At 35.2% G+C, this 25,000-nt stretch overlaps 1 protein-coding gene across 1 annotated transcript in view; it reads left to right on the top strand.

Annotated features, from left to right (window-relative positions):
• LOC135206345 (protein FAM200B-like) overlaps positions 1-14,745 on the top strand; it is a 37,400-nt gene extending 22,655 nt beyond the window's left edge. The window contains exon 4 of the mRNA XM_064237765.1: positions 13,743-14,745. Coding sequence (XP_064093835.1) covers positions 13,743-14,745 — 1,003 coding nt within the window. The remainder of the gene's footprint in view (positions 1-13,742) is intronic.
• Positions 14,746-25,000: the final 10,255 nt, after the last annotated feature.

The following is a 25,000-nucleotide window of genomic DNA, read 5'->3' as shown; positions in this document are numbered from 1 at the left end:
AGAAGCCAGGTACTATGTCGTGCCTCTAAGTAAATGGGGATACAATCACAATGAAGTAAATTCTTTGTGTTTAAAATATAGATTACTTGTATAGGATTAAAGCTTTCGACCATTCAAAACTGTGGTCCTTGTTCACTAAAGGTGAATGTCACTGTCACTCAAGGAAACTGACAAGAAAGAGTCACAAAACCATTTGAAAAAACAACGGTTAGGAAACAAGCTTTAGTTCAAAATTATGGAATGATCAGGCGGTTGAGCCCTCGTTCTTTTCCAGAATTCGTCTTGATCTTCGTGGGGGAATGTTTTCTATTGTTCAACTGCTGTTCTATGGTGGTTGGGGGTAGTTGGAGAAATTGACCTGAGTGGAGTAAAACAGGAGAGGGAAGCAGCATCGTTATTGGCAAATATATTTCTAAAGTTTGAATTTTCCCTTTTCCTCCATTATCTCCCTCCACAATAGCTGTATTTCTGTAATGCCAGTATTCCTGGCAAAGGTATCTCGTTAAGAAATTAACGCCCCTTCTACTGACTCGTCTCAAAAGTCCGGTCGTTACATAATATTTTAAACTACAAGAGGAATTTATTCATTGTGGAATTGTATCCCCATATATATATATATATATAGCTATATATATATATATATATATTATATTATATATATATATACTTTTTCCTCTCAGAAGGGATAACGCTGGCAGTGCACATGTCGGGAAAGAAAACTGGAACTGGCGAAAAAGAAAATGAAAACGGTGGTTTAACCCGAATAGGGATATAAAAAATCATGGCTAATGACGTTACAAGATTCTTCGTTATGGAAGGTCAACTGCCGTTGTTAGTAATATCGTAGTATTTGGTTGCTGTATTTCCCGAAACGTTATGACCCTTTGGGCAAAAGACGTCCGCAACATAAGCTGTGTTCTACATTCACACATATGCTCTAAGTGAGCACATCGAATCCCCATCTTGTGCTCACTCTGCTCTTTCTTATTCCACCTTACCTATCGAGCATAATCTTATTATCTAGGTATTCCTCTTATTTTCTCTCCTGACACTTCTGAATTATGTAATTTATTCATAGATGTACTTTCTTCTATTCTTAAAACTGTCTCAAAATGCTCTGATGTATCATTAAGCCTAAGCCAACCACTTTACTATTTACTCTATTTATCTCCACGTTTCTCACACCTTCACTGCTTACACCACATTTATTTGACAGTAATTAATCGATTCATTCACATTTGAGGTTCTCATTCACTGCCATGAAGGAGAATGGCTGAATCGCAGTTCTTCCGTAGTTCACCTTAGGCTTCTATTCACTCCGTTCTTAAAATATTATTGAAGATTCATTCTTCCGTCATATTGATATCATCCACTACATCTACTGCCAATTACACTCTTCCTCCATCATTAGTGGGAATCATTGCTCCATCTTTCTCGTTTTCATTGACACTCATCAAATTGGCAGAGAAGATTTACAGCGGGTTTCATTGTGACAATGGGATTGTCTGGTGTCAGTTCATTGAGTATGTTGGGAAATTGATAAGGCGGAGAGGACGAAATGACTCTGTCCCTTTATCATAGTCCGCATTGTCTATGGCCTACTCGAGGGTAAATAATAATAAAAAAAAAAAAATCAAAGTTAGGAGCTATAATATATAAATATAACACAGTATATGATTCCCTCTGTAACTTTATAAATTCAATTAAACTTATTACATTGCAAAATAAAATGGGCAAAACTGTAAAGACTTAAGAAATAAACCAAAATTAAATTTGAAAAAATATCCATTGAACCAAACCGGTATAAATATTTTAGAATGTCGAATTATTCCAAGCAATGTAGTGGTCAAAATATAATTTTCTTAAATTCCCAACTTAATTCAGAATCAGCGAGTGCTTTACCCTTATAACTTTGGGGTTTTGGTGCTAATTCTGCTTCACGACCAAAAGAGTTTTTCATATCATTTCCTCAATACGCTCTAAAAGCTTCACCTTCCAAACTTAGTCTATTATAAAAAGAAAAAAATCTTTAAGAAAGGATAAGCTGTCTCCAAGGTCTCTGTACATGCTAATTCAATTCATGTTTCAATATTTTGTGGATCAGAAATAATTATTTTAGAGAGTCTGCCAACACGGTATATGAGTTTTGAGAAGTTATTTTTCTCAACAAAATCGTAAACAACAAGTTCCCCTTCTTTGAAAGTTATAAGAAATTTTTCCGTGTTGAATTATACAAAATATAATTTTAATCGGGAAGAAGTATTTATTTTCGCGTTTGTAAAAAAGGGGAATACAACAAAGGGAAAGTCAACGACACGGCTGGACATAATGCATGACTTAATGAATGAAGGTTCGGAGACCCTGTAAACCCTGTGAAAGTGAGTGGCATATCTGATGAGAGAGAGAGAAGAGAGAGAGGAGAGAGAGAGAGAGAAGGAAAGTACGGTGTGAGAGAGTAACTAAAGCAGGTAATTCTTAAACCAATATATGACATAATCAATTAAGGTGCGTAAGAATAAAAGCAAAACATGGTCACTTCTTTTCCCTACTAAGTGCTATTGTTTGTTTTGTCATATAAAGAATCGTACAACATAAATATGCTATTGTTTTTCAAGAACGGAACCTTTGAAATTGCTTTAAAATTTAGCGAACATAAACTTTAAACATTTCTAAATTAAAATGTTAGGTTGAAATAGGAACATAAAATTCAAAGTTGGCACAAGATCGAACTCTAGGAGGTGTATGCACAAAGCCTTTCCAAAGCTTTTCATGAGGACGAATTTATAGCAGACTTTTATATTTCAAACTAGGATGAAAAGCAATTTATAAATTGTGGCGCTCCGTTAAAAAAAAAAAAAAAAAAAAAAAAAAAAAAAAAAAAAAAGAGGCTTTTTAAAATACAAACTGATTTATGCTGACGCTAATGTACACCTTTTATTCTTCGAACGAGAACTCTTCAAACTATTAATAATTCTTTTTCGAATTTCCTGACAAATTACGAGGGTCTTATGTAAGAATAGTGCGAAACGATATGAACCCACCATTTCTTTAGAAAAAAAAAATATTTATTAAAATAACAATTGTGGTATACTTAACTTATAAATTGGCTTATGTGCCACTCCTTCAATACAATTTCACTAATCCATTGTTCTGCTTGCGAAGCCCGACTGTGCCCGTCCCGTTCCCGGAATTAGCGTGGTAACTAAAGTTGGAGTACAAGTTGTTCTGTGGGCCCTTCACATCCTATTCCTAGCACCCAATTACCTGTTTGAACTGGTTTCTCCTATTCCCATCCTTAACATTCCCATTTCCACAGGAGACTATGTGAGGTAAGATAATTGGAAATAGTTCTGAAATAACTGATAATTTGTTACGCTACCAAAATGCTAAACAAATTGCAATAAACGTATATTGAATTCGTAAATAGTTTACTTTTGCACATTCACTTCGTTAATTGTCATTGGATGTTATGTATTCACATCTGACCGCTTTGCATGTCCTTGGCCTACCCAGTTGTGTGCCCTCTCCAGTATTCTGCCAATGCCAATCTTGGGTTGATTCCCAGGATACCAGCGATGAGCAAAGCTCAGGTACTGTTCTCATTTCATTTTAGTGACAACGTTATTGTCTCAAGTTCGAGATCCTCACTTTAAGTGTTCTTGTGGGCCATTTGTTTACATATTACGTAGAATCAGTCATACAAAGGTACCACGGAGGTGGACTAACGCTCCGGTTATCATATCTCTGATAAACCTTATACAAAATACTAATTCATTATATATAATATATAATATATATATATATATATATATATATATATATATATATATATATATATATATATATAATTATATATATATATATATATATATATAAACTCGTAACATTTTAGCCACAAACGTTAAGCTAGAAAGCTTAGTATTCGCCTCCACCACGGGAAATGATGCTGAGGGGAATCGTAAATAAAAATAAAAGTGTATCACGAGAATACGCAGGTTGATCATGCGAAACGTTCATCCTTATTAGGCCATGATTATAGAATTTTGAATTGGTACTACCTGTGAATTTATATTAGGTTTCAAGTGTACTTACAATCTTGGCATACGGTAGTTGCTGGGTAACAAAAGAGACCGATGGCAGCGGCAAAATAATTATTTCGTCTGTTTTTTTTTTTTTTTTTTTGCAGGAGTCTAAAAAAAAAAAAATTAGGTTACGATTCTCTAAATCACCGCATAGAAAAATATGGGTTTGTTGATGTATTTATTTTTCCTAGTACTGCAAACTGCGCGAAATGAAAATATGTTTAGTGTTTGTATCTGTCCTATAGATTATCATGAAATGATTGCTGACAATCTTTAAAATGACTGGCTTTATTTCGTGTATCGTAATTCATCCCCACCTCGTTAGAAGTTTCTCGACATTTTAATTAACCTTTTGCTTTTATGCTGTTAATGTTTCTTTTTTACCATTCACTGTTATCATTCTTTATGGATTTCGTTATTATATTTCACTTTCTTAGTAATCGCAGGACAATTTTTGTTCATTTGTGTAACTTTTTGTGTATTAGCTATAACTTCTCTAAATTATCCTGGGTACTTCTTTCCAATTTCTATTTACTAAACTTGTGAGTTCTAGCTTGACTCTCCATATTGATTTATCCTGTAGGACAAATTAATCAGTATTGATTGTAACATCTTATTCACTAAAGTTCTATCGAGGACAAACATTTTGGACTCGTTATGATATAGAATTATCTATTAACGTATATAATTGTATCTTGTGTAATATTTACATGTAATTTTTTTAATCTAGACTTATTAGTAAAATTTATTTTCTAAGGTGTTTTGAGTTAGATGTGTAGACGATTGTTTTGTATGTAAACGAAAAATGTAGGTAAATAATCTAGTACCATATATAAAATTCAAAATAGAATATGAAGAAAATAATTGTTATTCCATTTTTGGGTGTCTTAGTAATGAAAATAGCACCAATTTTAGTTTTAAAATATATAGGAAAACCATGAATAACTTGTCAAAATAATCCTTTTTACTCCAACTATGCTAAACAAATTAAGATGTCAACATTTCCAGTGCGTACTCAGATCTCTTATGAATCTGTTTGTCCTGAAGTTTGGATGATGAGTTTAAAATTATGATAGATAAAATAGGAGATTATTATGTAGCCTCCATTATTCTTTGAGTTTGTGTGCAACTTAAGCAAAAATACGTATTACAATCCAACCAGTATTAAATATGAACTTAAGAATTATTCCTGTGTACCATCTTCTTCCTAATTTCATCCTGCTCTCTACTAATTTTAAAACTATTGATTCAACTTGCCATTAATAAATTATTATTGGAATACCACTAATTAAAAATAGCCAGTAAAATTCAACAATATTGTATACAGTATTTCTTGCTAAAGAATGTAATAAAATTTATATTGTAACAAAACTTCTAAAGAACTAAAGGTAAGATGCTCCGCACAAAATTATGGGACATATTAAGAGGATTAACCAAATAATGCATTGCAGATCATGGCTAAGGACAGCCGTGCAAAATTTAACGGATAATTCCTCGATTCATCTACAGGATCAAAGGATCACCGAAAAGAAATCTACTAGAAAACCGGTTTTATTGAAGCCACGTCAACAACAAATTTAATATCCATCCTTGGTTGTCCCTTGATCCTCTTCCTTGTCTCTTTGACTTAAAGAACACACCCGCTAGATAACAAACTGTAACCCCGCCCCTCTTTCAGTTTTGTATATAAAGGTCTGTCAACCTTATTAATCAGCGTGAACTTTAAAATGTAGATACACTACGAAAGTATTGTTCTAAGTCCTGTTTCATTACCTTTCTACCGTCGGATTTAAGGGATATAATTTGTGTGATTGTGTTTCCCGTTTTGCATGGAAATGGTAATTTTCTCCCATGCAAATTGTAGGGATAAGGTTGCTGCTTAATGCTGTTTCTTTACTCCAGAAGACATTGATACACATTCACATCCGTGTAGATTCGCGTAAAGCGAGAAGAGGATGAACCAGCAGCCCCAGAAAACGTGAGCTGAGTGCTGCGGCATGAGCTAAGCCGCTTAAACTTTACTGCTTACATCAAATAAACTTCAACAGTACTAATCATTGAGAGGACCCACGAGAAGATATAATCCAGAGGACCGAGGCAGACTTCCCACCCCAGCCCCCCACCCTATTTGAAAACATAATTTTTGTTTTCATTCTTCATCAGCCCCGAATAAGCAGATAAAACCTTGATTAAACAACTGATGTGATTCACGAAGGTGGTGGAAGGGAAAACGAAATATATCCTTCTTAAATATGTTACAAAAAACCCTTCATTATTCTATCCTTTTAATCAAAATCACTTTTAATATGCAGTCTGGTTTCGCAATGCAGATGGCAGATGTTTTAATAAAATGCATAACAATACTAAAAAAAAATAAAGAAGGAGCACTCGACCGAACTTAATTACGTTTAAAAAATACAAGTGTTCGCCTTTCTAAAATAATATTATGTATTAGAATATTATTTTCTTGAGTACTGTAATATAATAAAAATATATAAAGATGAGGGTGATGAGGGACCAGCACTACCAGTAAACACCGATCAGAATAATTATAATGATTCAACTGAAATTACATAAACGACAACTGAAGTTAAGAAAGTGTTGCTTCTAACATGGCAACCAACTGGGAAAAGCTGTTCTTTTCTTTTAGCTAAGAAGATCTCTAGATTTCCATTCAGTCGTCATCCTCTACCTCACACCTTTTCCAATAATTCCTCATACATCCTCTTCAACACAGGTCCCTTCACTTGCCTCCGCATCAACATCTCATATTCTCACTCACTTGGCCTCTGAAAGATGAAGCCCCTTGCGGCTTTGGTGATTCTGGACATATTGTTCTGGTTTTCATGGAAAGTTTACAAAACGAGGTGTTATTTCGCTTCTCTGGTGCAATTGTAGGGCCTAGACATCATTTAGAATATCACGATCATTTTCTTATATAGTATTTCATTTTTTTAAAGGAGACATATTATAAGAAATTGATGGGATACATAAGAATAACTCAAAATGTTTTTGATTGATGTTCATATAGTTGATGAGTATGTTTTAGAAATGAAAAATACTCACCATTTCCAAAAATTAAAAGTAAAATGTACAAATAAAATTTCAGTAACAATATTGGATAAGAAACTGGACACAGCATAACAGTTAATGGATTTCTCTAGACATAAAATTATTTGTAACATCTTCAGATGAAGCAGAAAAAGCATATCACTGATTATTAAAGTTTTTTTTACAGCATCCAACGCTGTAGAATATCAAAAGGTGGATAATGAATAGCCAACTTATTACTCAAGATCATAACACCCACTTCAGGTGATATCAAACAAAGCAATAAATTCTCAGAATAATTCAGCACGTCACAACTTCAGTTTAGTAGCGCATCCACATAATCTTTAATCATACACAAGTGAGTAATTTACCTTGGAAATTTGTTCTGCACTATCTTTAAAACGTTTGATGCTTATGTAATTATTAGTGCACCAGTGCCATCAAAGGCTAAACAGTAATGGCCCCAGTGACGATAGCGGAATGAACACCTGAGGAAGATCTTTTCCCCTAAAGAAAGTTCTTTTTCGGAGAATGTGAGAGAAAGCGTCTCCGGTCTTAAGGGGTCCTTGTGAAAGCTCCGACTTCAGTTGATTTGACATTTGACCTTGTCGATAGATCAGAAGAGGACAAAATAATTCTGGAATCAGTAGGGACTGTCATGAGTTTCATGTGGCTTCGCGCCAAATTTACTACTTTCAACATTTCCTTGTACGTAGAGTATGAAAATGTATTTCATGCATTATACATAACATACACACACACACACACACACACACACACACCACACAACAACACACACACACACACACACACACACACACACACATATATAGATAATATATAATATATACCTATATATATATATATATTATATATATAATTTCCGAACTGATAACCACTACCACCCACCCTAGAAAACTCTTACTATAATCCATCCCACCTCAATACGAGTGAAAGATCCATCGTTTCAACCGTTAGACATCCAACGTATTTCAAGAAGAGTCACTTAAGAGAGTAGCGAATAAGTCAAGCATGCGCGGGGGCTGATCTCCCTACTATATTAGATGTTAATCTATTAAATAACATTTCACATCATGGTTTGATGGTCAAATTTCTTTATACAAACATTCCACCCGAAATTCCGATCCATATTTGTCCCTGGACTGGTATGGCAAATCTTTAGGCTTTTCTTGGGTGGCCATGGAGCAATCAGAATGTCCCTTATGATCTACTAGACTGGTGCCCTGGCGTTGGGGAACCGGACAGGAATTGCAGCGTGAGACTTCACTGTCTTTGCATGGATACCCGGCCGGATATCCGGATTTTTTTGATTGCTCGATAGAAACTGTCCTACTATATATGAGCACCATAATGAGTTTATCTTTTTGCCCCTGAATTAATTCAAATAGATTATTCCCGTTCGTAATCGGATTTTGTGATATCAAGACAGAAACATGTCCTTCATCCTACGTATCCCAGTGACGGTTTTCCTCTTATCTAATATAATATTAAAGAAGCTATCATGGCCGGTTATCCGGTTGGATATTCTGATCTAAGCGGAACTCGGATGAAAACCATCCCATATAAAATCTTCATTAAAGGTCCGACTTGGCTCAATTTGGTCCAGCAGTTTCGCCGTCTATAGCGAACACGCACACACAAACATACGTAAGTAGTCCGACCATCAGGTTATAGATAGCAAGATGACTCAAGAATTGAGTCCTTTTGGTAAGGAAAAGTAGAGTATGGGGGGAAAACAGTAGATACAAATGCTGCGAGAGGGTTCAGATCGTTCCCCGGACCATCGCACATCCCCTATCGTGATGATGTCACAAACAACCGCCATCCTCAGATGGTATCTGTAGTGCCTAAAGGAAATAAGGAGCCCTTTTCCAGTATCTATTAATAGGCGAGTCACCCTTTCATACTTTCTCACCTTTCTCACAGGACGCCAGGTGGCCTCCAGGCCTGTCAGCGTCCTGCTTCAGGAACAGTCTCCATTCTTGGCGATCATCATAGAGCATCTCTCATCAAACTTCCCGCAAACTAGAGCCTCTCCTCTCTTATCCTCTCTCTATGTTTGTAGCCATCTCATTTTTGGTCTTCTACGGTCCCTTTTCCTTCCGGGGCATTCCAAAAAACCTTATGGATATCGGCTCCTCCTCCATTCTTTTGTGTGTCCAAACCATCTAAGCTGTCCTCTGAGTCCACAAAATCTAGTATCGCCTCACTCCAGTTCTCTTCTAATGTCTTCATTTCGCTAGGCATATTAGTCTGTTACACCTTTATGAGTCTTAGGGCTTTCATTTCAGCGCTTGAAGTTGGCTTCTAGTTATTGATGTAATGCCATGGATTCATGGCCATAACGTCATATGGTCTTAAAATTAGAGAGGGACATTATGGTTTTCACTTTCGAGTCTATTCTGTCTGTCATTAGTGGGTAGAGCAGATACAGATTGTTACTGAATTCTGTATTCGGTAGTTATTCCAGTTTTGCATCGTTTTGGTCACTAAACTCTACTTCCTAAGTATTTGAAAATTTCTACACTGTTTCAATGTTGACCTTCTAATTTACATATACGTTACTGGTGTTCGTGATAGGGTAGATCTCTGTCTTATTCTTGTTGATTCCGCATTCCATTAGCTGTTAAGATCGCGTTCCAGTTGTTGACGTTTTCTTGAGAGATTCTGCGCCTGAGGGGTTATCATTGCATGGTCATCTGCATACATAAGGTTGATGGTCATATCTGCAGCTTCATCCTCACCTAGCTCCTAATACATTTTATCTAGAATAATATAAAACGAAGTGGAGAAAGGGACGCTGCCCTGTCTACTCTTGATTTATTTCAAACCAGTCTTCATTCTCTTATTTGTTTTACTTGGATCTGATGTTTGATAGGTGTTATAAAATTGCTCTTATATAAGGTTTCTCAGGGATTTCATAGTAAGGGTCTTTTAGGGCATCATATTTCATTTTGGTACCTATCAAAAGCCTTTTTAGATCTATAATAAAAAGCAATATATCTATCACCTGTCCCATCCCAGCTATTTCTCAAATATCATCTGAGGGAGAAAAATCATATCAGTGTCCCTCTTCTCGGTCGAAACCGTTTTGCCATTCACCAGCTTTGGTTCAAACATATTATCCTCTCAATCTAGTTTCAAAGTATTTCTTCAGATACTTGTAAAAGCATTTGACATTAGGGATATTCTTAAATTGCGCAATTTGTCTTGTCAACTTTCTTATAGACTGGATATTAGATCTCTTCTCCAGTCTCAGGTAGGCATTTGCCCATTCCAGAGTAGTCGATTAGCTCTAGTAGCCAGATGACTCCATCCTCTCCCCTTTCCTACCAAACAAGCTTTTCAAGTCAGAGGACCTCAGGGGAGGCAAACATGCTACTATACCTTTAGTATATTCTGCGTTAGCTGCCATTTTTTCCTTAATTCAGTAGTTCCTTTTCCAGAGGGCGTCCCTGTGACTGACTGGGGTCGTAACTCCCTAGCCCCTTTGCTGTGGACTATCTTAGTCCAGTTATCATTAACCCCCAAACGTGACAAACGAGCTCTCAAAGGAAACACCAAAATGAGCATCAAAAGGAAAAGAGTAGAACAGACAAACAAACAAAATAACATCGACAACAAGAAAATAACATTGAAAATAACAGCGACATCGACTACTTTGTTACTTTGTGGCAGCAGAACATCTAGCTTGGCAGTCATCATCTTAATGAAAAATCTAATTAGTCAACTTTACCACTTTCTCTAAAGAAATTAATAAAATAAAATAAAAATAAAACGCAGTTTTATCACTAAGCATTATATAACTTTTAACTTTTAACGCATTTGAAGACAGGTACGTAATATTTCTGAAAAGGTAAATGGATTGATTTACGTTCAGTCATGAAATCCACAACCTCCCTCGAGACATGGCCAGCGTCAGTTTCAGGAGTCAGTTAACCGAAGAGAAAAGTATCAATTACATGGAATTCAATCCAGAAACAATTGGAAGGTTACCTGTAATTGATCTAATCCTTTTCAAGTATAACAACGGCTATGAAAAAAAGGATGCATAGCACATAAATATTAAACAATATACCTTTACACATGTATATAAAAATTGGTCCCATCGATATTTGTATGTAATATAACACTATGTTATGACATTCATTCCTTTATTTGAGGATTTCTGCAACAATACAGAAATGGCATGAAACCAGTGCTGTTTTTTTATCGCATGAAATATTCAAATTCCTTTGACTAAATGGACAAATTTGCGTTCTATAGCGTTGTAAATCATGTTAATTGAGATATTTACTCCCACTAACTGTGTGATGATTAGTATCACAATGCGTAGGACAATATGACAATATGACCTTATTTATTTATTTTTTTTTTTGACAACGATGAACGAGAATTGATTTGATTTGATTATGACTGCTAACTCTAGCGGCATAAAAACCCCTATGTTATTGAAGCCGTAAAAAATTAAATAGGTAAAAAAAAATCAAAAAGGGGTTTCAACATAGGGAAATATATAATTATTATATATATAATATATATATATATATATATATATATATATATATATATATATATATATATATATATAATGTAATATATATAATATTATAGATATATAATATATATATAATAAAAATATAGATATATGTATGTAGATATATATATATAATATATATTATATATTATATATATATTATATATATATATATATATATAGATATATATATAATATATATTAGATATAATATACATATTATATATATATTGTAATATATATATATATATTATATATATATATATATATATATATATATATATATATATAATATATATTATTTTTTAAAATATATATATTGAAGATAATCTTACAAATCATATATACTACATATACATACTGACATGTATATGGTTTAACATTTGTTGAGGATACCCGCTTTCCTCACTAAGATATATAACTGTTATATATTACAATCCTCGCCGAGAATTAGGATAAGACGTCCTTCTCTGTCACGTCCCCGGGACAGGAACCTGTGTCTCAGATTCCCAAGACTACGACTTTCGACCAGCAAATGTCTCACAGTCCAGGGCACAATACCGTTATCGCAAAATGGAGGATTTTCGCCTGACATCAAGAACCCACGAGTGAGTCTCGTATGTCCAATCCTCAACCTGCGCAACATTGTTGATTGTCTCCTTGGCATATAGGGATGTGACCAATGAGACACTGGTGACGTAATACTGCGCATTTTTTAAATTCGTTGTAATATTTTCCCATAGGGACTGCCAAACCTTTTTTAATTTTCTGACCCAATAGAGGATATACACCCCATTTGGCAGTAGTCATCGTATAGGTTTTGGGGAGGTGAATGCTGGCTTAGCAAGCAGATCAGCTTGCTTATTCCAAGAATCCTAACACTAGAAGCCACCCAACAAAAATGAACTTCTTAACCTCTTCTTTTCACTGAAAACAGCTATCTTATATCTATAAAATTAGAGATATATTGCTCATTCGTTGGTGTATTAAAATAAATTTCTAACTGTTCCATTGGCCCTCTTTGAGATGAACAGGGTCTGTCATTATCTTCCTTTGCAACATCAGCTAAATGTTTAGCAAACTTATTTGCTACTAATTGGGGATCTGCTGCTTCACTACCATTCATCTTGATAACTGGAGGTTGACAAGGAGTAAATTTGCCTGCTACTTTTTTGTCATAGATCCCTTCTGTATGTGTGTGTGTTTTTTTTTTCTTCTTTTTTTAATATTCATGCAGAAATGTGCTCTTGCTTTACGGAATTCAACAAGGTAATACTCCGATCTCATAGTTTCATGAATTTCCTGGCATTTACAAGTCTCGTAGGATTTATACTTCTCCCGTTAGCAGTAATACTGGAAAAGGATATTACAAGTCTAACATATTGATTTCATACTTTTCCCTTCACCTTTCTAAATATGATATGTTCACTTACCCTTAATGTCTGTAACCCCCTTTCCAGGATGTACACATCACAACTCTCTGAAGATAATTGATTTTTATCTGAATGAGATTCACAAAAAGAATACAAACACATAGAGACCAGCACACAAACAGATTGACAGATGATAGATATACTTCCCTCATTCGAAATATGGCTGCAGGAACTGCATCCATTCTGTTTTCTGTTATTCTTAATTTTGACAAACCTTATCATACTTGCTATAACTGTTAAATGTGGTATTGGTCAGGTTAAAAGAAGAGCAATGCCGTTTAACATAAATTGGCTAAATCTCAGAGCTATTTCTAGGAACTAAATACAATCAATTTAGTTGGTGGGGTAGATATGGTGACTAATCAGATACTCTAGACAAGTGGTTCTTAACCCCTGGGTCGCGACCCAAAGTTGGGTCGCAGATCCATTTTATTGGGTCGCTAAAGGTTTGCAGAAAATTATTTTCCCACTACAAATATATTATAATTATATACTGTAATAATTAAACTTCATGATGCATTGTTTTAGGATTCTAAGCAGACCATGATTAAATAAAAACTCCAAGCAGAAAATTTATTTGAAGTGTTTTGAAATTTCAATGTAAAATTGAATTTGAAGTTTTCCGTACGATAATCTCTACCGTGGCTTTGGCAACACTGAAAATCTTGCTGCTCAGAAACTGTCAAATGACTTGCACAAGGTGATGAAGGAGGTAATTCAGATCGTTAATTTCATCAAAGCTAAGGCTCTCAACTCAAGGTTATTCTCTCAAATGTGCTCTGACTTTGATTCTACACTTATGCATCTGTTGTACCACTCTGAAGTTAGGTGGTTGTCACGAGGAAAGGTTCTTCAACGATTGCTTGATTTGCGGACTGAGACCGAGATGTTTCTGACTGAAAAGAAACATCAATTGGCCCACAAATTCTCAGATTCAAACTGGTTGATGCAAGTAGCATATCTTGCAGATATATTTGCTGAGATTAATTCCCTGAATATGTCAATTCAAGGTCGTGATCAGACATTAGTTGAGCTTTCTGAGAAACTGTCATCATTCGAAGAAAAACTGAAGTTGTGGATGAATAAAGTAAAGGCAGGAAAAACAGCATCATTTCCCTCCCTAAATATACTTCTGGAGAATGAAAACTATTCTCTCAGCCAAGTCCAAGACACTATTGTGCAACACATGTCCAATCTGGTCACAGAATTTGACCATTACATTCCAGAAAATGCACATAAATACAGTTGGATCAGAAACCCATTCAACATTGAAGCTGAAGACCTACCTGAGGAAATGTCAAACATCAACAACCTACAGGAGCAGCTCATTGAGATCCAGAGTGATGAAACACTTCAATATGATTTTAAAAGGCAACATGAATCACTAAGCTCATTTTGGATAAAAATGTACAAAGAAAAACCAATTCTTGGAGGTGAAGCCATGAAAGCCCTCCTTCTATTTGCTACAACACATTTGTGTGAGGCAGGATTTTCTGCACTGACACTCACAAAGACCAAGTACAGAAACCGCCTACAACCTGAGGATGATAAACACACTTCAGTGTCAAGGTTCTCACTGATTATAAGAGTAGCAGCACATTACATGTCAAGTTCTGAATAATTTTGAATTTCTCTCTTCACAGGGATATATCACAGCCTAATTATTCTATTTGATTTTATAGCATGAAAGCCAAACATACCTTTTTGTTTATGTGAGGCTAGCAATTATATGCTTGTATATTTTGTTTCCATATATCACTGTTATTTATATGTGCTACTTGTAATAATAAACATCCCAGCATGTAATTTTGTTTCTGTAACCCGCTTTTAAAAGAATTATCATATTACTTATAAAGACAATTTATATATATATGTAGGCTTGGGTCGCTGCCAAAAAAGATTAAGAACCACTGCTCTAGACCATCGTAGTTACCTTACCGCCTCCCCCACACCCCTACTCCCAAACACACACACATATATTTTTACAGATTTGATGGGTCTGGGAGTTGAAATGAATATTGATTTGAAATCTGGCCTTACGGGCCAGTTACCCAGAATCAAATATGTAAATAAATACAACATGCAAGATATCTTACCTTCAAGTTACATCTAAACAAAAGGGAAAGTTGCCATGGGACCCCGTAGTTATATCGAAATACACTTTATTTAACACAGTTCAAGCAGAGGAAATAAATCATGACTGGTAAGCAGTCAAGTAAGACAAATGCAACACTAAAATTAAGACAAGTTTCACATATACTGTCTTTCAGAAATTATTGGAAGGTTTATACTTTAGTAGAGCAAACGGGAGCCTGTGGCTCATGAATCCTAAATTTACTATCTTGCAAACAGTTGCAGAAGCAATTAGATTGCTTGTGGCAAGGTTGAATGGATTGTCTGCTGAGGAACTTTTCACAGTTAGGATGGTGTCAGAAACACTAGGGGAGAAGATAACACGTCTCTTGAAATAGATTTCCCAGGTATGGCTTGTGCATAAAAGATTCTCTCACTTGCAATATGATCTACAGCAGTAGAGGGGTGATTAACTCTATGTAACTTAGCAAAGGATTGTGTCATCAATAGGCTTAATTCAAATGGATAACACTCATAGTAGTATCAACTGGATATCAGTAAGGGATTTACTTTGGGAGATGAAATATTGAAAAAGAAATTAGAGATTTAAGGCTTACCGGGCAATCCAAATTGCAATGTGTACTAATACAAAATAGCTAGATGATCCAATATGTCTTCTATTAACAACTGAAGGGCCTTCTTGTAGTCCGTGCCAATAGGCAAGGAGATATGGCCCAGGACTCGGGACATAGCTGGTCAAGGTCTGCCCTGCTTTTCGATTGAGTAGGTGCTAACTTTCTCTCGGTCTTCCGTGGGGTTGTTGTTCAGGTAAGGACCCTCAGGCCACGGAAATGGTGAGTCTTAAGGAGGGTGTGCCGACATTTCTGAAACGACAATTAGGAACCAGAAGAAAGTAGAGCACAGAAATATAGGTCTTGGGAGAAGGATACAAGACGACTACCTGACTCGACCCTTCTCTAAACTATACCCAAAAAATACCACTATACTTCCAATATATATATATATATATATATATATATATATATATATATATATATATATATATATATATATATATATATATGTATATATATATATATATATATATATAATATAATTATATATATATATATATATATAATATATATATATATATATATATATGTGTGTGTGTGTGTGTGTGTGTGTGTGTGTGCGTATGTTGCGTATGTAATCATATTTTGTCAGATACGGTTAAAGCGATATCAAATGTATTCAGGTTACTTTGCTTTCACGAATAATCAAGAAATGAAAAAGGTAAATACATTAGTAGTAGAAAGTTAGTTCCTTACCAGTACTAACTTATACTATTATAGAAACTGTTTTTCCTACAGTAAGAGGCGTGAATGTTTGAGGTCTTGTTGCGTCCGTGTTTGCATTTGTGTTTGTGTATGTGTAAAAAAAAAAAAAAAAAAAAAAAAAAAAAAAATAAAAAAAAAAAAAAAAAAAAAGGTTATGCTCTCCTACGGGTTCATTCTTATATATTTATTCCGCTCAGAATGAATTCATGATTTCCTGAGTGAAAGAGTCTTGTTATTCCCTTAACTGCAGCCATTGGTGTCGTTGCTGTATTTCTATAGCAATGGTAAACGCACTTATCATTATCTAGTAACCTTTGTTTTACCTAGTTTTTCATGTTTTTGTTTTACAAATTTTGACTGCTTATGAAGAAGTCTCAGGAATTCATATTTTCCAAAGTTTTTTAAAAATTCACAACTATATAAAAGAATGTCTCTGAACTTGGACAGCTACCAAATTTTTGTGTTTCATAACGATAAGCAAGGCATCTAATCAAATGCAGTAACTTCGGCCGTTGTCCAAAAGCTCAATAATGCATCTTTAGATGATAGTTTACCAGATGAACCAACATTGCGTCATGAGATCAAATGCGATTATCGAAACCGATATTGCTGACCGAAAATAGCCGTTTGCTATTAGTATTGGGTGAAAATAGTATTCCAACCAATTCGCATTGGTTTTAAGAATATTAGACATGTGAAGGATAACCGAAGTCCTTTATTTTTTATGTTCTAAATCATGATATATTGGTAAAAAAAATATATCCTTTCATCTTGACAAGAATTACTGTCTAGAAGGGATGAAACTGAAGCTTCGATTACTCTGAGGACCCAAGGAAAAGGAAAGTAGTCTCCGTAAAGGTCGAGAAATTCAAGTGCATTTTTTATATATGATTCAATGCACTAGTCACATTTGTTCTCCCCTGTGAAGCAAGTGGCTGTTCCCCATTCTCTCTTTCGTTGCAGTAATATTCAGTGACTTCAAAATGGTGGAATCTGGATGGAAATTCAAAACACGAAATAACGTATTACAATTTGTAAGAAAATAGTCAAGGGAATTTTAGCATATTAAAGAGGAAAGCACTTTGACATCAAGTAAGAATTACTTTTGCAATTATACAGCAATCAATTTGTTTATGAAGAAAATAAGGCTTTTAACACTAACAAAATTTATTCATCTAAGCTGCAAACTATTGAGTGACTGAAAATGAAGCTTTGGTAGACTAAATAAAAGCATTTGCTTGAAGTGATAACCATACCTCTGCAATAAAACAAAACAAGCACACACTTGGTCTCAATCCAGTTATCTATTTATCCTGCATCGAATCTAGAGAAGAGAAGAGGGACATGACGGTTTTCTCAATTTCTCTACATACTTCTCTGTAATATCTGTCCCAACGTCATACATTCACGTAGATTAGATAAATATGTATAATACAAATTTCAAAAAGATCTGCCTCATACTATAGGTTAGAGAGTGAGGAATAAAATAAAATTGCCTTGGAGTTAAACAGAAAAAGAGAAAAAGAATAATCTTGATTTGAAAGAAATGAAATACTCTAATTAAAAATTTGAACTCTGACAAATTTTCCAAACTAAATGGTCAAACTTTCTTAGCTTTTGATTAAAAATCCTTAGCTTCCTAATAATATGACCCATATTTTACTATTTTGAAGTTGGATGAGGTTTCGAAAAATGGAATAATACGTTAGAGCTCTTTTCTAAATGATCTCTGTAAAATAAATAAGCCGAATATAATTTAAAATCTACATTATACATTAATGATGACTAAGCATAAATGTATTATCTTTCTGAACGGTAACGTAAAAGAGATGAAGACGTCCTTGGGCTTCTTTTTCCATAAAAAAATAATGGTCAAATTTATATAAACAGCAAAACCTTCAGGAGCATCATGAATAAATGATCCGGAAACATACGGATCATATCAGTGATTATGATGCATCAGTCTCTCTGATGCCAACAAAAAACTAATTTCTTTTGATGTTGATGAATCGGATACTGAAGATTAAAAGGGAGAGGAATGGCCAGACTAGCAAAGCAACCATTATTAAAGAAGTAAAGACACAATTAAAGGAATTAGGGAGGGAGTCAAATGTTAATATTTGTGATGGGTAATTACCTCTATTTATTTCTGGAAGGCTTGAAAGTTGTATTTGTATCTGTATGACTATCTCTGGGTTTTTAATTTGTATTTATCTCTCTCTCTCTCTCTCTCTCTCTTCTCTCTCTCTCTCTCTCTCTCTGTGGGTAATTAATTAAGTGATGGCGTGGGGCTGGGGTTAGGAGTGAGGGAACATTGTGGGAAGTGGCGCAATGTACACAAAAGGTGACCAGATGTTGATTAGCTTTTTTTCTCAATAAGTAAGATCCTGCTAGTATCTCAGACTTAGCGTATTTATCCTTGATTCAGTGACTGAGTTACGAATTGGACGAAGTTATGGTTTTGATATTTGCATCATTTCCCTTAACGGGGAGTAATTGCAGCGAAAATACCACTATGGTCGTCGTCACATTCGCAGTTAAAGAGGAAAATCCAAGTATTGAGAACCGGCACTCTGAACGTTAGTAGCATGACCAGCCAAAGTAGGGAGGTGGCAGACATTATGCAGAGGAAGAGTGGAAATATTAAGTGTACATGAGACAAGATAGAGAGGAAACAAAGATGGGGGATTTGCAGTGGATACATAAAAGCACAAGAAGATGAGAACTCATGACAACTTCGTCGATCTGCATCCACATTTGCCCTCGCTGACTGATGAATGGGTCCGCCTTAGTGCAGATCTTGAGCAGGCGACGAAGTGATGCCTCTGGAGCGTTTCAATGTTGAGACAGAATCTATTCTGAAGACTATGTCAAAGATCATCCGTGTGATTTTGATCTTTGGGTGCATTGATGAAAAGGCTCTCCACATGTGATGACTGACGATGCTCTGCGGACAAAGCAATGCAGAGTTCACTGGGTGCATATGAATTCAAAATTTTATTCACTCTTGGCCAGCTGGTAGGTCAGAGTCGGTCATTGGCTTATCATGGGGCAGAGGGGGTTGTTGGCCTTGTGAATTTTTAAGTTGCCATAGATATAGCCAACGTCATTATCTCCTCCTCATCTTGAGCAAATGTATAACCTCCTTTTAATTTCATCAATAGGGTTCCTCGTGATACAGTAGCTCATCTTGGTTACGATGGCATGATGCGACGAGCAAGAGATGCAATATTCTGGCCAGGGATGTCGAAAGAAATAAAGCAAATGGTCAATTCATGTGACATTTGCCAGCAGTATAAACCTCGAAACCAGAAGGAATCGTTGATGGATGTTGATGATGGAGGCAGACCCTGGAATAAAATTGGATTAGATTTGTTTGAGAGTGTTGGAAGAAATTATCTAGTCATTGTTGATTATTATTCCTCATTCACTGAAGTAGAGTTTCTAACGTCAACAACTTCAAATCATGTGATAGCGATAATCAAGAAGATGTTTGCTGGATACGGTATTCCTACCCATTTTTTAGTGTCCGATGGAGGACCACAATTCAGCTCGTTTCAGTTTAAAGTTTTGTTAAAGAGTGGGTATAGAGCACAGGATGTCATCCCAGGACATCCTCAAGGAAATGGGAAGGCTGAAGCGGCAGTTAAAATAGTAAAAAATATGATGAAGAAGACGCATACAGATGGAAAAGATCAATATTTGGCGTTACTAGAGCTGAGAAATACACCACGTCAAGACTCTAACTTAAGTCCAGCTCAGATGATGTTTGGACGTAAATTACGGTCGATAATTCCTGAAATTATGAACAATGACAATCCAGTTTCTCAAAAAAGGGAAACCCGGAGAGAATCCATAAAGAAATATTATGATAAAACTGCAAGAGCAATGACACCATTAAACGAGGGGCAACCTGTATATTATCAAAATCCAGAACAAGAAGGGTTGGGGAAAAGGGCTCATTGGCCATGCACAAGGAAAACGATCCTATATAATTGAAAGGAAGGAGGAGGAATTTATAGAAGAAATAGAATTCATATCCGTCCAACTACACAGGATTCATCGGCAATACCAGAAATGGAAGAAATTAGTAAATTGAGGGAAACCAATGTTAATGATGAACAAACAAGCTATTATCCTATTTGCGACATGCCTTAATTGCCAAGAAGATCAGCTCGTCTGCAAGAAAAGATGAAGGGTGAATAATTTATTGTTTTTATATTTTAATGTTTACAATGTATCCTACTTGTTCCTTATTTTTGTTGTAATCAATTTGTTAGTTTCTTATTTTTGTCAAAACCCAAAGGAAAGGAGGATGTTTCTGTTAACTACTTGTTAGTTATTTGGTGTACTATACTGTTGATCTGAATAAAACAACTTAAACTAACTCATTCTGTAAATATTCCAATCTATTGTAACATTGCTTTCATCTTTTTTTTTTTTTTTTTGAAATATTTATACTTTTGGTTTAACTTAACTATAAAACTTGTAAATAAGTTAGATCAGTGTGTAATAGAAAATTCCTTTTAAAGGAATAGAAATAAACGCACAAGCACGCAGTTTCTGGAGTTTGATGATTTCTACAAAAAGGAAATCAACATTGTTTGGGAAGGTCAGAATCGATATGAAACCCCATCTACCATGCTAGCCAATTCGAGCGTTTGACAGCACGTAGCCTTTTGTTATGAATAATTATCACATCAAACCGTGATTCATTTATATATCATTCGAGCTACAAGTGTCCTTTAATATCTAAATTCACTCTACCTCGGAATTGAGTTCGAGGGTTATTTGTAAGGTCAGAATCGAAATGAACTTATAGCGTCTCTGTTGGCTGATTGGAAAGCGTCACTGTCTGTCCTGATTTCGTTCCGTCCACTTGGACGGTGGTTCGATCCCATGGGGGGACGAAATTATTATCAACTAAAAAATTCCCCTTCGGTACATATATGAAAATATATCAATTCTGAGGTAGAGTGAATTTAGATATTAAAGGACATTTGTAGCTCGAATGATATATAAATGAATCACGGTTCGATGTGATAATTATTCAAAACAAAAGGCTGTGTTCGCTGATGATGTTATTTTTGGCCAAGTATATTGATTATTCAGTTCTCGAGACAGATATTCTTTTTTTTGGTACTGTTGTGAGTTCTGTGTTTGTGAGTTGTGTATGAATAAGGGAAGTAGAATTGCCTTTTATTAATGTAGTAATGAATGACATATTTTTGTGTATTGATGATAGATAGTGGATTTTCAGGACTCTTATTTTAGTTACTCTTTGGCCTAAGTTTGGTTTATATTGCCATGTTCTGTAGGTGAGCTAAGATAATTCAGTTATTGAGATTTTGAGGAAGCACTCCCTGCATTATGTGGGTGTTCTTCTTTTGAAGGCTGATACGGTGATAATAATTCATTGTTTGGCCATTTTGCTGCAGATATGCAAGTTTTTTGTCTGAGTTAACGCACATGTCTAAGTTGAGAATATAACAGTTTTTATTCTGTTTGCGTGAAACATGGTTTTGGTCCTAATTTATAGCCATGACTTAATTTTTTGCTTATTTGCGATGACTTTTTTTTTTATTTTTGCGGTCTTTTGCGCATTTTTGCAACAGTAATGAGTCGTTATATGCCAGTACTAGAGGATGGCAGATATGTATAATTTTTTTTTTTTTTTTTTTTTTTTTGTCTCCAAAGCACGAGAAGTTGCCGAGTCAAGTATGTACTTTTAGACAACGTAATGTTGCAAGTGGGGGATAATGTGTTCCTCATGGTTAATATTGGGAATGGGTTGTTATTTATTTTCCTTATTTGGGGACTCATCCTTTTTTTCTCTATTCTTGGTCGCTTCAACGAAATAAGGGGATATGTTAGGGTTATTACTGATTTTGTGGGTTAATGTAAATATCAGAGTTGACAGAACATTTTTAGTGATAATTTAAGGGTCGTTTTGTTATTCTTTCTTTTCCGGGCTCATTTTTTTTCTATAATGTGAGTAATGGTGAGCTTAAAATGTAAGGGCAGTAGTCTGTAGAGTTGTTATGATTTCTCATTTTTCCTAATTTGAGGTGGTTTTCTGTTAATTTGTGTATGGGGTTGGCGAGCCTTTGTTTTTTATATTGTTAGAGAATTTAATATTTTCTTTATGGGGTTGTAGTTGGTCTATTTTTTTATATAGATCATTAATAGGGATTTATGATTTCGCAATCTTATGAGAGTACTTCACAAGTTTTAGTTAAGAATTAGTTCAGTGGTTATATTAGTGGTGTTACTTAAAAACGTTCAGTTAGTACTTCTTAGTATTTCGAGGTCATTATTTGACAGATGTATTGTCTAGTGTTAATTCTTCTTTACTTGACCGTTGACATGACTGACATACTGAAACGCCATAAACATTGTTCCCCTACGCCAGCAAGACGTCCTTCAGCTACGACAAAGATGTGTGTTGCCGACATGCAAAAGAATCTACGAGTCTGCTAGGTTTTACGACGCCTTTGGACTATGGCCATCGTCAGTTGTCTTCTATTGGGAGACTTTTTGTTTTTCTACAGCATGTTTTTCGTGAGTCTGTGCAGCTGCACACCATACACACACGGGTGGTATTCTTGAATTTTTAAGATGGAAAATTGCAAAATGATAGACATTGTACTGCCAAAGACGAGCAGTTATTTTAATATTATTTTGGTGTTTATTGAGCCGGCCAGTGTGTTATTTTATATATATAAGCAGTTTTGCATGAGCTATGGCTAGGCAGGTGTTAGCCTCTTTTGGTGACCGAGCATTATAATGAATATGATTGGTACCTTGAATTTTTTTTTTTTTTTTTTTTTTTTTTTTTTGTATTGAGAGGATGCAATGGGCAGTGACCTTTTTAGAAGGTAGAGGTCATCAATTTGACTCTCCATGGAAACAGTGGTCCTCAAGTAACAAGACAGCTCGGCTTTGGAAATGCTGCCTAAGCAAAATAGACCACGTCCTGTGTCTGTGCGCGAGTGGAAGCAGATATACTTTCTGAATCTGGTTTGAGGCTGTTTCTTGGGCATGAACAATGATCTGTATAATGACGTCATGAACTTGTGACGAATCAGTGACGATACTTATTCGGGAGTGTCTTGTGTGTTAATTCGTGCTTGCGTACATACAAGCTATTTCCCCCTACATAATGAGAGAGTAGGTTAGCCAAAATGGAGAACAATACAAAGTCGGCAAAGGATCCAAGATGGATCCTTTGATTGTATTTATAATTAAGTGTTTTTAGTACTAGAATGGGTAAGCATACTTATTTTTTTTAGCCAAAAGTGTGGCTTCACTGTATTTTGAATATTTGTGACAAAGATATTCTATTTCATTTGACCTTTTGATTTTGATTTATAATTTTTTGCTTATGAATGTATTTTCCTGTCTTCTTTTAGGCGGATCTGGACCAAATTGGAATTGATCTGGTAAGTTATTTAGAAATGGGAACTTAGCTTATGTTCCATGGTGTTAGTAGACTGTGCTATGACTTTTTCCTAATTTTATGACAAAACTAATGTTGGTTATTTAGAGAAGGGATGGACGGGTTTGCCACTAGGGGAAACCCATACTCAAAAATGTTACTCAGCACAAAAAAAAGGACAATAATAATATAAAAAACCACCCACATATCACCGTATTAATAATAATAATACCACACAGGCAATAAAAAATATTCCTCTCCATTTCACTAGTACCCACATGTGGAGTAAAACGAAGTACCCAAAAAATCGCCATACCTCCAAGCAGGGTGATCAAAAAAAGAAACTTTGTCCCCGAAAAATGCACTCAAAGCATTTAGCTGATATACTTGAAAATATTACCACGTATCTTTTCTCACAAAGGTTTCCAAAATAACTGAATCCAAAATAGAGAACTAAAACATAGCACTTTCCACCATAGGCCTAAACAGTGAAGTATCTCCAACAAACAAAAAAAAAAAAAACACAAGGCCAAAATATTATACCTCTAATGCTCCACGTAATCGGACTCTATAAACTGTGCCAGTAAAATAACACCGAAAAGCATCCCTAGGGAGCTCATATTGCCGGCAAAAACTGTAAACTCTCGGTTTAGCATAACTGCTGAGAAAGGCAAAAACTGCAAAAGTAAAAAAGTATCAATACTCCCCCAAAAAATTGCCAAGGGATTCTAGAAAAAAATTATCAGTGTGCCATAACTCATTACAACAAAACCACAAACCCAAAGTGTCTAAACAGAGGCTTCCTCATATTCACTTCTGCACAGGAACCAGAAACTTAATCAAGTATCCTATTACTGGCAAACTTGCCTCAAAAACAACCATGAGCAAAAGCTAAATTCTCATGTGACAGACACTTGGAAATACTTGCCGAAACATTCGACAAACCCCAAAAAAAGGTAAAGCACAAGTACCTTGCGACATATGCTCATGGACTCGGGAAAAAGAAGAGAAAAAAAAAAACTGAC

The sequence above is a fragment of the Macrobrachium nipponense genome, chromosome 29, assembly GCF_015104395.2.
Source record: "Macrobrachium nipponense isolate FS-2020 chromosome 29, ASM1510439v2, whole genome shotgun sequence".
Classification (NCBI taxonomy): Eukaryota; Metazoa; Arthropoda; class Malacostraca; order Decapoda; family Palaemonidae; genus Macrobrachium; species Macrobrachium nipponense.
The sequence above is the reverse complement of the archived record's forward strand: the minus strand, read 5'-3'. Positions and strand labels throughout refer to the sequence as shown.